The following is an 18283-nucleotide window of genomic DNA, read 5'->3' on the forward strand; positions in this document are numbered from 1 at the left end:
CTGCTGGAATTTGGGTCTACATACTCAGAAATAAGTGCTCAGAGGATACAAGCAGGACGCCAGCAGTGTCTGATGTTTTGGGGTTGCAAATAACTGTTTCTATGACTCATTTACGGTAAATTTTTTTCTTAGAAAATAAAATAATGAAAGGGGAACTAATAGGAAAAATAAAATTTTATGTTTTTCTTCCTGTAGAAGTAAAAGATCAACAGAAGAGATCCCCTCTATACAAGCGTCTTTTTAAAAAATGTAGGTTGGATATTTTTGATAATAACTTTCACTGCCAGCTAATTGTCTCACGAAATTGAAATAATTTAGAAGTAACATGATTTTGAAAAATAATTTGAAAATGCATTTAATAACCATAAATGATGAAATAATGCTGCATACAGAATAATGTACAGGGAGTAATTAACTAGAATGAATGACTTCTTGGAAATTGTCACAAGAGGTTTCACCAATGGGGAGTTGCCACCAGATGGCAACAGAGATCCTTGGAATCTAATTTTCGCCAGCGAGCAAGTTTAAGAAAGGTTCACCCAGGGCTCCTTCCTGGTTCAGCAGCCTTCACTGAAGCCCTTATGACAAGTGCTCTTCCGGATGCTGGCTGACACAGGAATCATGGTCAGATTACATTTGGGGATGCCATAATACAATATGTGAATTATACTCCTTTTATGAACGCCTGGCTTTTGTTTTCAATTGATTGGGATGTTTTTCTGAGCTTAAAAATTATTTTAAATGATGAAAGGTGCAATAAAATTAGTATAACCCGTTGGAGGGCATTTTGATATTTACTAAAAAAAGAGCTTCCCAACGTGGCCCCGGCAATAATGACTCCCACAAAGAAGGGCGGTGAGAAGAACAGGGAATGTTCTGCCATCAGCGAGATAGTGATGAGAGAATACACCATCAGCCTTCACAGGCACATCCATGGAGTGGGTTTCAAAAAGTGTGCCCCGCAGGCACTGGAAGAGATCTGGAAATTTGCCATGAAGGAGATGGGAGCTCCAGATGTGGCATGGACACCAGGCTCGCCTAAGCTGTCTGGGCCAAAGGTATAAGGAATGTTCCATACTGTATCCGGTGAGGTTGTCCAGAACACAATAACGATGAAGCTTCACCAAACAAGTTCTGTATTTTGGTCACCTGCATACCTGTCCCCACTTTAAAAAGTCTAGAAACAGTTAATCTGGATGAGAACTAACTGCTAATTGTGGAATACAATTAGAAAATTGCCCAAAATAAAAATAAATGAGAATGTCTCTGAACAGCAATGTAGGTAGGAATCTATCTTATAGAAGTAGTACACATGCACAAAAATATGTAAGTATGGTCACTTGTAAGCATTGTTTTTATTAGTGGAAAAATTGGAAATAACAATGATCAACAAGAAGTTGATTTAAATAAAGTTATGGAACATTTAATTAATTAAAGGAAAAATGAAATAGAACTATCTTCCCTGACAAGGAAATATAAATTAAAAGGTCACAGGTAATACATGCATAGAGTATTTCAGAATGTGATATTTGTACATGGGTGGAAAAAGTGTGAAAGCATGTATGCTGCACTGTTAATAATGGTTAACTCTAGCCGAAACCGGTTTGACTCAATGGATAGAGCGTCGGCTTGGGGACTGAAGGATCCCGGGTTCGATTCCAGTCAAGGGCATGTACCTTGGTTGCGGGCATATCCCCAGCAGCGGGTGTGCAAGAGGCGGCTGATCAATGACTCTCTCTCATCGATGTTTCTGGCTCTCTATCTCTCTCCCTTCCTCTCTGTACAAAATCAATAAAATATATATATATATATTTTTAAAAAATAATGGTTAACTCTAGCCGAAATTGGCTTGGCTCAGTGGATAGATCGTTGGCCTGCGGACTGAAAGGTCCCAGGTTCGATTCCAGTCAAGGGCATGGACCTTGGTTGCGGGCACATCCCCAGTGGGAGGTGTGCAGGAGGCAGCTGATCGATGTTTCTAACTCTCTATTCCTCTCCCTTCTTCTCTGTAAAAAATCAATAAAGTATATTTTTAAAAATAATGGTTAACTTTAGGGTGAGGAGTGTTAACTTTTTATTATCTGTACTTCTACACTGATTGCAGACACATTTAAAAATATTATAGCCCTAGCTGGTTTGCTCAGTGGATAGAGCATCAGCCTGCGGACTGCAGGGTCCCAGGTTCCATTGGGGCCGATGGCACATGCTCAGTTGCAGGCTCCATGCCCAGCAGGAGGCAGCTAATTAATGATTCTCATCATTGATGTTTGCCTCTCCTTCTCCCTTCCTCTCTGAAATCAATAAAAATACATTAAACAAAGAATATTATAATTTAAAACTATTATTAAACAATAAAATAAAACTATTATAGGAACACTTGAAGAAAAAAAATAAATCCAATATCCAACAGTCAACATTGTGATTATTATAAATAATCCAGTGTCTTTTAAACAATATATTTCTGATACTCTTCTTGGCTTCAGTGTATAAGTATAGTATACTATAGAGCACATGTGTCAAACACAAGGCCCGCGGGCCAAATCCAGCCCGCCAGGCCTTGCAATGTGGCCCGCACCGCGCTGTCATCACTGCACTCCGCTGTCAGTTTATGACATTGTCAGTTTATGACTGTTCAGTAAACCATTCGGCCCGCGATTTAGGCTGGATTTTAGATTTTGGCCCCTTCTCTGATTGAGTTCGACACCCCTACTATAGAGTATTGTAAAAATAGAGAGACCTAGCCTGGCTTCCTATCTTAAAGTCCATTTATACTACACAATCGCATTGGTTCAAATCCCAGCTCCACCATTTACTAGTTGTGTGATCTTAGGCAAATAATTCAGCTTCTCTGAGCCTTAGTCTCAGCCTATAAAATGAGAACGATAAAAATTATTGACTTGGTAGGGTTATCAAAATAAGGTTAACAGGCAAGCACCTTTCCCCGGGCTCCTTTAAGCCAACGCGGTTGACCTTTGCGAGCACACGGGGGATCCAGACCGAGCGTGGCTCGGCAGAGCTCGGGAAACTGACTCGCGACCTGTCAGGCAGAGGGTTCGAGCCCCGCCGCTCCCTGAGACCCAATGCAGCTCAGAGGCGTTAGCACGCCCCTAGGAACCAGGAGGACCGGGGCCAGGGGTGGGGCCGGGGCCAGGGGCGGGGCCGGGGCCAGGGGGCGGGGCCGCCCGCATCCAGTGAGCAGCCTTCCCGGAGTGGTTTGTCCTACTCTGCGGCCCGTAGAGGCTCCGGGTTGCCGCCCCTTCTCCGGGAGTGGTGGAGATGTGGTCATGTGACAGCCTGGGGGCGGAGCTGGGCAGGTTGTGGGAAGCGCAGGGGGTTGACAAAAACAAACAGCGACGCCCGACGCCGTGGGGTCTATGGCTGAGGCCGTGAGACCCGCACGCCGGGCCAAGGCCAAGGCCAGCCGTCCCAAAGCCAAGGTGAGGCTGTCCCTCCGCCCGCCCTGCCCTGCCCCTCTCTGGAGGGGCTGTGTGTCCCCCTGCTCCTCTCTGGGGCCTCTCAGGCCAACTCCACCCATCCCCGGAGTCCCTCGCATCCTCTTCCTCCCACCTCCCCGTGGTTGATCCCACCCCCCATGACTCCATCCTGCCCTCTCTTCCTCCCCCATGTCCCCTGCCAGACTGTCAGGAGTCCGCTTTTGCTTTTTGTTTCTCTGACCTCGCTGGGCTCTTGACTTTCCTCACTGGGTCTGGATTCCTGCCACGAAGCAGCTTTTCTCGTCCCAGCCTCATCTTTGAATCTGTCTCTTTTCTCCTTTATAATCTGACAACATTTTCAGTACCTCTCGTGTGTAAAGAGGGAAAGAACCTCCCCTCCACGCTCAGAATGTCTCCTTTGGCTTTACAGATAGTGATAGACAGAGACGTGATGGGCCTCTCCACTTTTAAAACTCAAGATGATGGTGGTGCTAGTTATTTATCATTTTCTTGGTTCCTTAAGATGGAGGAAGGGGCACGAATGCCCAGAAGTTAAACTAGGGTGAGACTCACAGGGTTGGGGGATGGGGGAACGGATTAGACTGACATGTGGTATTGGTGTGTGTTTTTAGGTGTAGTCCGAGTTTTCATTTTGTTCGTATATAGTCTCTGAAATGATATTTATTTTACGCTGAACATGTTAAATGTTACCCCTGGATGGCTGGACCTAGATAATTTTGGCTTACCTGCAACTGGATTTACATTAAGGAAATCATGAGGATGGTGTTACAAGTACAGGAAATTTTCATTTCTACAAAAGGGTGATGATGTTCCAGAGCAGGGGTCACTTAAAAATGAGACCCAAATCTGATTTCCTCATGGGAACAAGGCTTGAACAGGAGACTAGTGTTCAAAGGCACTATATTTAATAAGTTGTACATGAGTTAGGTGAATTCCTTTCATTATGGTGCCTTTTAAAAATGCTCTAGTGGAGTCAGGCGCATCGGTGTACCTCGATGGGCTCATCTCTTTGGGGAGAAAGCCATCTTGCTACCTAATTTCAGGAACATTTTTAGAGAAATAATTTTGCACTTAATTGGGTAAGAACTATCAAAACAGAGGAGAAGAAAAAAGTCATGGTCAGCCACGCAGAAGGTCCCTGAACCTAGAATACAATAGTGTTTAACATGTAAACATCAGTCTGTAGAGAATACAATCTTAATGTATTCTTAATCTCTATTAAAAAAATGAATGATGAAACTAATGCATGGATAAGTTAAACGGTAAGCCGAAAGGCATGCAGTTAGTGAGAAAACTTAAGTTAAAGCACCAATAAATTCTAAAGAAGGTTTTTTTTTGGCTAAACTGGCCTCCATGTTCATTCTTGCTGCCCATTGTCTAAACTAAAGCTGCGTGGATAGGGATTTTTATTTATTTATTTATTTATTTTTAAAAATATATTTTATTGATTTTTTACAGAGAGGAAGGGAGAGGGATGGAGAGTTAGAAACATCGATGAGAGAGAAACATCCATCAACTGTCTCCTGCACACCCTTCATTGGGGATGTGCCCGCAACCAAGGTACATGCTCTTGACGGGAATCGAACCTGGGACCTTTCAGTCATCAGGCTGATGCTCTATCAACTGAGCCAAACTGATTGATATAAAACAAAACAAAACAAAACAAAACAAAACACTGATTACTCTCTTCCTGAAAACCTTTCAAAGCTTTCCTGTATCCCAGAGGCTAGAGTCTATAAAGTCCTTAGCAGGGACTCAGGGCCCTCAATGATCTGGCTTTTTTCTCAGGTCTGTTTCCAGCTCCTCCCTGCCCCCATGCATCAGTACCACTCTACATCTTTATGTCATTCATTTTACTTGTAGTTACTTTGTCGCCATCTCTATTTTTCCTTAAACTGTGGACTCAATGAGGGAGGGACCTGTCTTGTCTGCATGTTCCTATTACCTTCCACAGTTCTTGGTAATATTTGTTGGATTAAGGAGTAAATATCAGTACTGAATAATATTTCCAAGCTTTGTCACTCAGAAGAATTTACTCTGGTAGATTTCCTGAGTGGTAATTTACCTTAGTGGTATGAGGAAACAAATGGAAAAAGTGCACAATACCTGCAAGGCCCTCATACTTGTCAATCTAGAAAATTAATTCTCCTTTTAGAGTAAGTAGATTCATTTCTTAGCACTGGTTATGGTTTGGCATTGATCATAAAGTTCTACATCAATGAAACCTTTGCCGTCTGTGCTATAATTTGGCAACTATTTACAGATTCATAAAGTCGTTCCGAGGCTCAGTTCAGGAAGTGAGTAGTGTCACGTGCTATTGTCTTTGGAATGGTTTGAGTGGCTTCTGGATTTTACCCAGTAGTTGACCTGCATTCTTCATTGTTAATCACCTGGTAGATGACCTCACATTGTTAGGTTGTGGTTATCACCTGATACCTAAGAGCTAGTCCTAATAACATTTTCATTAGAAAAAAGTCATCTGCTAAATATATGCCCCACCTCAGAAGACCATGACTTTATTGATCTTGGTAGACTGTAGGTTAAGAAGAGTAGATTTTTAGATTGGGCTTCGTAGAAGCAGAATATTTTAGAGTCATAAAAAGTACTTTATAATTAATTTTAAGTTCTGAATGCCAACAACTCATTAATAGTGAGAGTATATGGTAATTGCTAAGAATAGACTGAGTTGTGGCCCAGAAAGCTGATAACAGAAAGTCTTTTTAAACCCTTGTCCCCTGTTGCTCTTCAGCTTAGAATCTTAAGCTTAGAGCACTAGTTAAGTATACAATTTTACCTATATGTTCCCAAAAATTCTAGTTTAGCACTTCTTAGTTGGGATTCAGGAATCTGTAGTTTAACAACTCCACTAGGTGATTCTCATCATGAGAGAAGTTTGGGAAACACTAGCTTAGATGATTTGTACCTCTTAATCCCTCCCTTTCATTAGTGATTTTAGGAATGACGTTGGGAGATACTATATATTATTACATAGCTCCTTTTGTGCCTCTCAACAGTCATCCATTTGTTGAAGAAACACTCATCGATCACCTTCTCCTACTATGACCCAGAAACTGTTCTAGGCATTTGGGACTAATAGAAGAAAAAACAAAGAACCTGACCTTAATGGAGCTTGCATTCTAAATAAACAAAAAACCCTTTACAAACAAATAAAATATATCATGTTAGAAGATGATAAATGCTGTGGAAAAAAGGAAAAGAGCCAGGAAAGGAGTAATGGTGAGATATTAGGATGGGATGAAATTTTAAATAGGCTGTCAAGGCGATTCTTAGTGCAGGTGACATTTATATAAAGACATGAAAGAGATCAGATAGTTAATTGTGAATATTGGGGAAGAATGTCTAGGCAGAGGTAATAGCTGGGGCAAGAAACCAAACTTCTAAATGTGCCAGAGCACATGGTAAGTATAAATATTTGTTGAATAATTCAATAATTTTTTCATATTAAGATGCTGTACCTAGGATGGAGTTCAGCATGTAGTTGGTACTTAATTTTTGTAAATGATAGCTGATCATCACTGTTTTCTTAAGAAATGTTTATTGAACATAGTGTCAAAAATCAAAGGCAGATCCGACCCTTCAATCCGATAGTCAGTGCTCTATCCACTGAGCCAAACTGGCTAGGGCAGTGATCGGCAAACTGCAGCTCACGAGCCACATGCGGCTCTTTGGCCCCTTGAGTGTGGCTCTTCCACAAAATACCACGTGCGGCGTGCACGTACAGTGTGATTGAAACTTTGTGGCCCATGCGCAGAAGTCAGTTTTCAGCTCTCAAAAGAAATTTCAATCGTTGAACTGTTAATATTTGGCTCTATTGACTAATGAGTTTGCCAACCACTGGGCTAGGGCACTCTCTTCTTGTTTTAATTTTAGCTAGCTAGTTACAATGGTAACGTTACCATTGTCCATCCTTCCCCTCCCTCTGTCCTCTGATCTGCTAGTCCATTTTCCCAGTTACATCTTCAGCTTCTCCTTTCCCCCCATGTTTTTCCCTGGGACAACTCTCTGTTAATTCCTCTTTGGACCTAACTTTCCTGTCTCCACAGGTAGAGAGTTTTCTTTGGTCCCACTTTTGAAACCATGAGAAGCATTAAGTTCTCCCAGGGAAAATAAAATCTAAAGGCTTCTGGTTCTGCCCTGGAGGGCTGGAAGCTTTTAAAAATTCTTTAGTTGGTTATCTAACCACATTATCTGTTGCTATTATTATGGTAATGATTATTCCTTGCAAGGTAGATCTGATGGAAGTAGGCGGCAAGTTGGGGGTAGCAGCTGGAGACTTAATTTTGTTTAGAGAGGGTGAGAATTTGAAATTGCAAGGGCAGTCCTGCAATGGGGAGAGTGGAAGAGGGAGGTGTAGTCGGAGTGGTTAAAAGCTGCATGAGGGATGGGCTGGAGAGGAAACATGAGGTAGCCTGTGACTGGAGGAGGTGTGGTTGTTTTCTGTGCACTTGATCATGTGGCCTGTCATGCGCCTGCTTCCAGCTTATCTCTCTTCTAGTTAGCATTTATCCTCCCAGAAGTCTCAGAGTTTCAGAAAAGAGAACTAAAAATTTTCCTTCTATTCACTTGTCCTGTCTCTACTTGTTTACTTTTCTTTATTTCCCAACTCAGTAAGTGTTTAAAATCCCTTAGGTTTGTTTTTAACAGCTTTATTGAGCTATAATATAATTCATATACTATACAGTTTACCTATCTAAAGTGTATAATTCAATGGTTTTTAGTGTGATTACAGGGTTGCTCAACCTCCGCCACAGTTAGGAACTGTCAGGTTGTGTTGTGTAGTGTCTTCATCTTGTTACATTCCCTATAGCAGTGTATGAGGATTCTAATTTCTCTACATCATTGCCACTACTCATTATCTGACTTTAAATAGTCATCTTAGTGGCATCTCATGGTGAGTTTGATTTGTACTTCTCTAATGGCTAATGATATTGAACATCTTGTTATATGTCATTAGTATATCTTCTTTAGAGAAAGGTGTTTTCAGTTCCTCTGCCTATTTTAAAATTGACTTATTTATCTCTTCATTATTGAATTAGAAGAGTTCTCTTAAAGAAATTTAACCAGTAAATTTGAAGACTTAATAGTCTTTATTAAGTGATTCGTGAATTGGGAAGCGTTCCATCTAGAAGGGTCCTCTGAGGAGTTGAACAAAATGAAAGGCTTTATAAGCAGAAGAAGGGTGGGGCTAAGAAATCAAGAGAAGATTATTTCAACTCTGGCCAGTGTGACACAGTTGGCGCATCATACTGTAAATCAAAAGGTGGTGCCAGCAAACCAACACCAGGCTTCCCCCAAGTGGGACACAGGCCCCACCACCACCCCAGAGCAACAACCCAACAAATCGCAGTCAACACTGCCAAGACCCCATGGTGCAAAATAAGCCCACAGCCCAGCCTAGCCCAGAAACAGTCACTGTGGATGCTGAGTAATGACCTTACATAGCAACGCCCGGTTTCCTCTCCTAGCGACTAGCCTCCTTGGAGTTTCTTAGCCCAGGAACCCGACTTGCTTTATAGCCAGGCGCAAACATTTTACAGTTTGACCAAATGTTTGTGAAGCATTTTCTCATGCCTCATCTCATTCGATCCCTGCAGGATTGGGCCTAAACCAGCAGTCGATCACAATCCAGGACTGCTGGCTCCCAACTGTTCACCTGCCTACCAGCCTGATTGATGCCTAACTTCTCCCCTGCTGGCCCAGTTGCCCCCAACTGCCCTCCCCTGCTGGCCTGGTGCCCCTAACTGCCCTACCTTGCTGGCCTGATCGCTCACAACCACCCTCCCCTGCTGGCCATCTTGTGGCAGCCAAATTTGACCACATGGGGGTGGCCATCTTGTGTAAGGATGTGAGAGTCAATTTGCATATTACCTCTTTATTAGATAGGATTAATTGTATGATTTTTTTAAGTTAATTTTTATATATGATAGGGTTCAGTTTCATTTTTTGATATTAGTTGTTCATGCCATTGCTTCCCACCCCATTGTCTTGGCATTCTTATTGAAAATCAATTGGCCTTAAAATGTAGGGCTTATTTCTGGATTCTCAATTTTGTTCCATTTACCTATTTGTCTACTGATGTGTTAGAACCACACTGTAGAAATACTATTGTAGTTGGTTTTGAAATTGAAAAAGAAAAAGCAAACTGTCAGTTTTCCAACTTTGTTCTTCTTTTCAGGATTGTTTTGTCTTTTTTTGGCCCCTGGTGTTTTCTTTTTCTTTTCTTTTTTTTTTCCTTTTCTTTTTTTAATTTTATTGATTTTTTACAGAGAGGAAGAGAGAGGGATAGAGAGTTAGAAACATCAATAAGAGAGAATCATCCATCAGCTGCCTCTTGCACACCCCCTACTGGGGATGTGCCCGCAACCACGGTACATGCCCTTGACAGGAATGGAACCTGGGACCTTTCAGTCCTCAGGCCAATGCTCTATCCACTGAGCCAAACCGGTTTTGGCCTTTTGTGTTATCAGCTTGTTAATTTCTTAAAAAAAAAAAAAGGCACTTTAGGATGAGAAAATTTAGATTTTTATATGCAAGTTTAAAATTCCTCATTGAAAACATTGGTTACTATTATAAGTTATTTCACTGTATAAATCTTGTTTTTAGGAAAAGAAGAAATCTGAAACACGGCAGAGGGAAGAGTTTGATGAAGTCTCCCTTCTAGACAGCGCCAGAGAGCTGGAAATCCCTACCCCAGCTTGTGAACTCACAGGAGACCAGCCGAAGGCGTTATCTGATTCCGAGCTTCCCAGTGATGCCCGTGGACAAGATGAAAGTGAAATGTTTGATGTACAACTTTCCTCCTTAACTATCACTGATGAAGGGGCCCTGACATGGAACACAGATACCCTAAAAGAAGGAGAGGAGGATGGAGCCTGTGTTGGGGGTGATGCAGTCAGGCTGAAGGTTGACCCTGGAGACAATGTTGGAACCAAAGTAGGAACCCCCAAGAACTTGACAGAAGTAGAGGAAAGTAAATTGGTACACCGTGGACCTTCTGAAAGCACACTGCAATCTAGTTTTTCTTATAATCAGCAGGAAATGGAACATTTACAGGTCAGAGAAACTCAGCATAGCAAAGAAGACAAGCAAGCCTTGAATCTTCCTTCAAAGGTGCTACAAAATGTTGGCTTGCAGAGTTCTTGTGATGCTATGGACGTTTTCCAGCCACCTAGAGTGAAAAAACTGTATCCCCAGTTGCCAGCTGAAATTGCTGAAGTGCCAACCTTGGTGGCCCCAAAACCCTTGCTCCATCATGAGCGACTCTACCCGGAGCTCCCATCTCAACCAGAAGTAGTACCATTTACTAAAGAACAGCTAAAAATCTTTGAGCCTGGTTCATGGCTGGAAAATGTTGAGTCATATTTAGAAGAATTTAACAGCATGGCTCATCAAGACAGGCATGAATTTTATGAGTTGCTTTTGAACTATTCACGATGTAGGAAGCAGCTGATTCTGGCTGAAGCTGAGCTGTTTGCTCTGACATCTGATTGCCAAAATGCTAAAAGTCGACTCTGGCACTTTAAGGAGGAACAGTTGTCTGTACAGGTATTTTGACTTGTGTTCTGTTAAGCTTTCTGGAGCCTGGGGAACTCCTATTCCCTTGATGCTCTCTAGGTCTGGATTCTGCTGCTTATACCCACACTGAGCCTGTGTTAGCTGAGGAGTATACTGCAGGAATTGTAAACTCAGGCACCTGCAAGGGTCATGTAGCTGAAGAAATGATGCAGACTGAGAGGGGTAGTAGTCACTGAGTAAACCCATGTCTGGTCCAACAGAGACAGCTGCTCTTGAGTCCTTGCTGCTTATTGCTGTGAGGTTGTGTTGATCCAGCATTGCCACAACTTATGATTTTCCAAATGTGAGGGATCTTGATTTGTTAATGTTGTCAACTAATTTATACACACACACACACACACACACACACACACACACACACATGAGTGAGAAGAGGCCAAGCAAATCATGTGTCCAAGTCAAATTCAGCCTGTGGACTTTTTTTTAGTTTGTGACCTTGGGCATAATGGCAAGAATATTCAATGTGTAGAGAGTATCAAGGAGGAACAAGGTTAAGAGGAGATGAGGAAATGGGAGGCAGTAGATGTGTCCTGTGGAACCATGGTGACCATCAGGAAAGCCATTTCATAATGGCTTGGAAGGATTGGCAGGGAAGAGAAAGGCATGCTAGACAAGCTTGTCATTGAAGGAAACGAGGAGATGTCAGAGAGAAACCGTGATTTTCCCTCACCCCTAATCTTCTCGTTCATTGGGATACCTGTGTATCTCTTTGTAGATAGGAAGGAGTCTGTGGAGAGGGAAACATTTGGGGATATTGAAAAAGAGGTTAGAAACAACAACACAGCAGGCAGTGTTCGTATTGAAAAGGAAAGGAGTTTCTTTTTAGCACAATCACAATGAATGATGAGATAAGTACAGAGATATTTTGAAGTCCCTTGCACATGAGGGGTATATCACATGGGCCTTAGTGGGTTTGTAAAGTAGAACTATAACATCAGTCAAGGGAGTCTTAGGGATAAGCTCTGTTATTTCTTGTACCTTTCCCCACCTACTTCTTAGGGTTTCTCTTCTCTGAACTTGTGATTCATGGGTGATTGGCGGTATACTTGGCACTATATTCCTTGACATGTAATTCTATACTTTATTGTTCTCTATGTGGTATCATTGCTCTCTCACCATGATTTATAAGCATGTTGAAGATGGTACTGAAGCCTATGTGTGTTATACCTGCTGCCTGATTATTTAAAGTCTAAAGAGTAACTGGTTTCATATTTTACCCTTTTGTCCAATGCTAGGGTATCTGTGCAGATCAAGTGAAAGTATCAGGCTATCATCGCTACCAAAGAGTAGAGATGAGTGAAAATGCACTGGGGGAGCTAAAGAAGCTATTTGATGCCAAATCTGAGCACCTCCACCAGACCCTGGCTCTGCACTCCTACACGTCTGTGCTCTCACGGTTGCAAGTGGAATCTTACATTTATACACTGCTTAATAGTTCAGCTATTCTGAGGTCATTAGCAGTTCATCAGCAAGGCCGAGGTGTGTAAGTAATGGAAGTCTCACTTTTGTAGTCTGAAATGTCAAAAAAAATTGAGAGGTACAATCTGGTTGAATTGATTGTGCACTAATTGGTATTACAAGGTACCATTGTACTAGTGGTACAATATATGATTGTGACTTGCCTTACTAACATTTTTAAGGAGCAGCGTGAGGTCTACCTTACCCACGGCTGTTGTCTCCTGCTTCTCCAGGAAGCCAGCAAGCTCATGCTTTATCCTTAATGTCCCTTATTGCCCTAATTTACGTGCTTGGACCAAGTGAGGTCCAAGTAAGAGTTTTTGATTGTAAAACTGATAATTGGAATACTTTTTCATTCTCTGTCTCTTGCACTTTGTTTTTGCTTGTCCAGCTTATTGGCCTGTTATTTATTGTATTTAATTTTTATCAGAGGATCTAATGTTCTGAAATTTTCATCTTATTTTGGGTTTTAAGAAATTAGGCTTGCCGAAACCGGTTTGGCTCAGTGTATAGAACATCGGTCTGTGGACTGAAAGGTCCCGTCAGGGGCATGTACATTGGTTGTGGGCACATCCCTGGTGGGGTGTGTAGGAGGCAGCTGGTCGATGGTTCTCTCTCTTCCTCTTTGTGGAAAATTAATAAAATATATTAAAAAAAAGAAATTAGGCTTTACTATATTGTGTGTAAAGTATTAATTATACTAATAGAATCATGTATTTTTTATATTTGGAAGTATAACATATTAGGATTGTTTAAAGTAAAAAATCCTTCCCCACCCCATCTTGTTCTTATAACTAATCAAAGAGCTGGGACTTGGGCCATAGACCTGCTGCATTTTAATATATTTATTTTTATTGATTTCAGAGAGGAAGAGAGATATTATAGATAGAAACATCAATGATGAGAGAGAATCATTGATTGGCTTCCTCTTGAACACCTCCCCACTAGGGATTGAGCTCGCAACCCAGAAATGTGCCCTTAGCCGGAATCCAACCTGGGACCCTTTAGTCTGATGCTCTATCCACTGAGCCAAACTGGCTAGGGCTGCTGCTTTTAAAATAAAAAATAAATTCTAATGAAGTTAATTTTATCTTGCTTTGGAATATTTCACAAAGTTAAATACTTTTTGGTTTACATATTTAGTAGAAATTCAAATATCTTTGATATAGCTTTTCTTGGATTTTCATCTAAAGTAAATATTTTAAAGAGTACTTTCTTAAAGTGAAGATAATAAATATCCCTCCCCTCAAACACCATTTATATGGGATTCATTTAATTCTCTCTTTAATTTATAGCTTCTAAACAGGTAGAGAGCATTCCCTCTGATCTATGTCAACTGAAGGAGTGCATTAGTGTCTTATTCATGTTCACCAGGAGAGTTAATGAAGATACTCAGTTCCGTGATGATATTCTTCTCTGGCTGCAAAAATTGGTAAAGCAATAGAAATAGATATAATAGTTTTTCCTTTATTTCCTTTCTAACTTAATTATTTCTTCTTTCATTATAGTTTTCCTCCAACAGTTTCTTTAGCTAATTCATTTAATTTATTAGTGACATTGTCTTTCATCATGACACATGAAATTAAGTTATATTTATCTACTGCATTGTTAAATACAAAGTGCTTTTCTCTCAGATAAACTTTATGTTAAATGATTTCTAGCTTCAACTTAGGAAGAAATAGAAATGTTTGAAGCCTGTTACATTTAATACTAGATTCATATTTATAATATAGGTATCTGAACTAAAATTTTTCTATATTTTTTATTATTTTATATTTAATCTTGCACTTAGTCATACTTTAAAATTTTTTAAGGGGAGAAAGAAAGATGTTCAAAAAATGTAGGAAAGTTGTTAGGTGTGTTATAGGGAAGGTTATTTGCTTATTGGTTATATTTCTTAATGGGCTGCCTTGGGTGCTTTTTTTTTTTTTTTTGGAGTTCATACTAAAGTTCTTAAATATGGATGAGGTTCCAAATATACTTATTTGTATTTGAGAAACTAATACAAACTGAGAATAGATAAAAGTACTTGACTTCTGTGTATTCACAGATGGCTAGGAATGTTAGTTATTTGTAATTTGCCAGATGTACAATTTTTGCAGTGAAACGACGGAAGATATTTTTATCATAAGTACTTACAGCTTCATAGGCCTCTATGTGCCTCCATGGTAGAAACTCAACCAGTGAATAGTATGTCTTATGTCTTTTGAAGGATCACATGTATATAAACATCAGATAAGTGATTTCACTAGACCACTAGATACATTCTTCTTTCTTAAATCGTGAAACTATATGTCCTTTGTTGTTCAGGTATCAGTGTTGCAAAGAGTTGGCTGTCTTGGAGATCACCTCTTCCTTCTAAACCATATTCTTCGATGCCCAGCTGGTGTTAGTAAATGGGCTGTTCCTTTCATTCAGGTTTGATGAATATCCTTCTGGTTTTGAGCGGTATGGGAGGGAGATTTTGTAAAACATTTTTCCTAAAGAAACTGCTTTTAAAAAAGGCTATTTAAAAAAATACTGATATTTCACATAAAATTCTTAAAATATATCCAGAATATATTTATAGGAGTTTTTTATGCTATAAGTTCTTAGGCCACCCGTAATTGATGAAATGAAGTAGAACTGCAAAAGTTCAGTTGTAGTCTGGCTTGGTGGGTTCAGTAGTGTTTAATTCTGTAAAATTTCTGTGTGGGAAGGCTCTCTCTGACTTTTTTTCTGTAATACTCAACACAGCTCCCTAAATTAATCTACTTCACACCACAGTTGGTACAGGTGAAGCAGAAACTACCAGCATCTCAAAGTTTATTAATACTGGCATATGTCCAGGTCTGTGTAATCAACTCTCATATAATTAACTTTGGCGTGGGTTCCATGGTTTATAGACTTTCCTCTCTGCTGCTTGCTTTTGGGTTGTTTTGTTTGTTACTAGTAGCAATCACCTCGATGAGTAGAAAGAAGCCAAGTGTATGCCAAGTTCAACCTCTTGACCATTACCTTTCCTTTAGGATTTCTAGTGGCAAGAAGTTTGAATTTTTTAAAAAGTAACTTTTATTTATTGATTTTATATATAGAGAGAGATACAGAAACATCGATCTGTTGTTTCACTTATATATGCATTCATTGGTTGCTTCCTGTATATGCAATGACCAGAGATCAAACCTGCAACCGTGGCGTATTGGGATGATACTCTAATCAACTGAGCTATCCAGCCAGGGCAGAGTTTGAATTTTTTTAGGAAGAAGGAGGATTTTTTAAATTTTGTTTATCTTTGGATTAAAATAGCAGTATTGTCCTTTGATCCATATTGTTGAGGTAATTGATGTAAACTGCTCAGCTACCTCTGCTCTTTAAGTATATTTGCATCAGTCCTGCCAGGTAACCCGTGAGTTGTGTTCCCACTCTTGTGGGTTAGGTGCCAGTGCCATCTTTGTTTTTTTAACAGCTCCCTTTCTCAGAATTCCTGTGAACTAAGATTATGGATACTTGCGTTGTTGGTTTTCTACAGTACGCTTTTTCCTTTTCTGATTTCAGATCAAAGTTTTGGATAACCCTTCAGGGGTCTTTCATTTTATGCAGTCCCTTGCCCTGCTAATGTCTCCTGTTAGGTAAGTGTGGAAGATCTTTTTGAAGTGGAAATTGAAATGCTCTTTCTGTCAAAGGATTGACTTCCCGTAAATTGTCCATATCCAAGGAACTATCAAAGGCTGTGCCAGCATTCCAGAATCTAATATTGTAGGCCTTCTTTGGGTTTGATGCCCTTTGTCCCAAAATGACCCCAATAGCACTTTTTGGTCTCCCTTTTAGTGGTTTGCCTCTCCTGTCTTATTTTTCTTTGCGAAAGATACTGTGGGGAGAGACAAAAAGATGACCTGTTTCTTCGAAGAACAGCTATAGTGAAAAAGGAAATAAATCCCACAGAGATTTAAGTGCTGAATTGTGAAGCCATGATTGGCGTAATGAGAATAAAGAGAGTAGAATGAAGTTGTCAGGGCCGTAGTGGAGGAGCTGGGTTTGAAGAATGGAATGGATTCCAGTAGGAGAGAAGGAGTAAGGGCACTGTAGTGAGGAGAACAGTGAGCAGTGGCCCAAAGTGCAGGTGAGGATAGCTGTGCTGGGGACAGGTAAGAGGACAGCATGGCTGGGATGGTTACAGAGATGAACAGGGTGAGTTGGATTATTACATTGATTTTAGTTAATTATTCTTTTTTATTCAATAAAGCATGATTTTTTAAAGTCATCTCTCTGGCCATACTCTGCAGGCCTGGTTAGAGTTACTGCAGCAGTCCATGTATATTGAGGAACTAGTTTAACCACTTTTATGTAATCTCATCATTAGTGGTCTCTGCACTGAAATTAGTGAGATTTTGGTCTCCTTGAGTTTCAGTCAGTTCTATTTCTTGTTTTCTAATTTAAACCATTTGAAGATTGGGTCAATGTCTGACGCTTCTTCAGGGTCAGTAGGTGACCCAGAATGCACACATGTGGGCTGTCTGTGTTTGTGATTGGAGTGATGTCACTTGTCCTTTAGAAATCGAGCGGAGTTCCTGTGTCACATGAAGCCCAGTGAGGGGAAGCCGTCCACGTCGGGGCCTGCATCTGGGCCATGGACACTAGTAGACGAAGGAGGAGAAGAGGTAGCTCATCATGTCTGCATTATTTTGATTAATCATTTTTGAGCTCTTATGTGCCAAATATTGTTCTAAGCACTTTCCACATATTATCTCACTTAATTCTCCCAACAACCTCATGAGCCAACTGCTGTTGTGGTCCCATTTTACAGATGAGGAAACTGAAGTGCAGGGTGAAAGAATTTGTTCCAGATCATAAGTGGTGCAGCCTCCAGGGCCTGTGCTCTAATCTAGTGTGCTATGCTGACACTTTTTAAGAATACATCCCTGTTGAGCTGGGAGAATAGAACCTGAAAATATTTATAGATATAAACTTTATGTTAGGATTGTGTTTTTTGTAGAAACCATTTTCTGGGCTTGAGATCTCAGCTACAGATTATGTGAGGCTGTGTCATAAAGAACCAGAGTTTACCAGAGTTCTGCCTTGCCTCTTACAAACTTACTGAGTTCTCATTTGAAAGTAGAAGATGGTTTTCTAGTTTTGCTGAGACTTTAATGATCAAAATCCAGTTTCTCAAGATAACCTCATTGATTTTTCTTTCTAATATACATATGGTTAGTGGATCTGTAAAGAATCTTTTTTCCCAATTAGTTATTACTAAATGGACATGACCCAGATACACGTAAATTGTACTCACAATTTCAGTTATAGCCCATGCATAGAACTGATGCCATAAATTTCTGTCCTGGAAAAGAATTTGATGAAGGCTCGTCAGAATATCACACATGTACCACTGAGAACTGTGATAATTTAGCTTCTGTAACTCTAGGCCCTGGTGTTATCTGATCAAATCAGTGGACATGTTTTTTGCATCTTTTCCTTTAGGATGAAGACCCTGAGACTGGTTGGATTCTCCTTAATGAAGATGATTTGGTTATCCTTTTCTCACAGTTTCCATTTCATGAACTCTTTCAACATCTTCTTGGGTTTAAGGCAAAAGGTAGACTAATTCTTTGGTCATATGTAAAATGTGGTTGTGACAAGTTCAAACACAGGAACTCAGCATCAAATCTTACCCTGAGCAGGCTCCTGATTCAGGATCCCTTGTGCCCTGCCAGGCTCTACAGAGGTGATTGCATCATACCTTGATGAGGGTTCCTTCCTTTCTCTTGTGCTTGTAATTTTCTACCTACTGTTTAACT

At 40.4% G+C, this 18283-nt stretch overlaps 1 protein-coding gene across 2 annotated transcripts in view; it reads left to right on the forward strand.

Annotated features, from left to right (window-relative positions):
• Positions 1-3302: 3302 nt before the first annotated feature.
• Positions 3303-18283, forward strand: part of EPG5 (ectopic P-granules 5 autophagy tethering factor) — a 77529-nt gene continuing 62548 nt past the window's right edge. For both annotated transcript variants that reach the window (XM_084888385.1, XM_084888386.1), the window contains exons 1-8: positions 3303-3437; positions 10080-11021; positions 12287-12530; positions 13805-13941; positions 14820-14927; positions 16044-16117; positions 17041-17146; positions 17967-18081. In XM_084888385.1, coding sequence (XP_084744511.1) covers positions 3375-3437; positions 10080-11021; positions 12287-12530; positions 13805-13941; positions 14820-14927; positions 16044-16117; positions 17041-17146; positions 17967-18081 — 1789 coding nt within the window. In that variant the 5' untranslated portion in view covers positions 3303-3374. The remainder of the gene's footprint in view (positions 3438-10079; positions 11022-12286; positions 12531-13804; positions 13942-14819; positions 14928-16043; positions 16118-17040; positions 17147-17966; positions 18082-18283) is intronic.

Source organism: Pipistrellus hanaki (genome assembly GCF_964339955.1).
Source record: "Pipistrellus hanaki genome assembly, chromosome: 6".
Classification (NCBI taxonomy): Eukaryota; Metazoa; Chordata; class Mammalia; order Chiroptera; family Vespertilionidae; genus Pipistrellus; species Pipistrellus hanaki.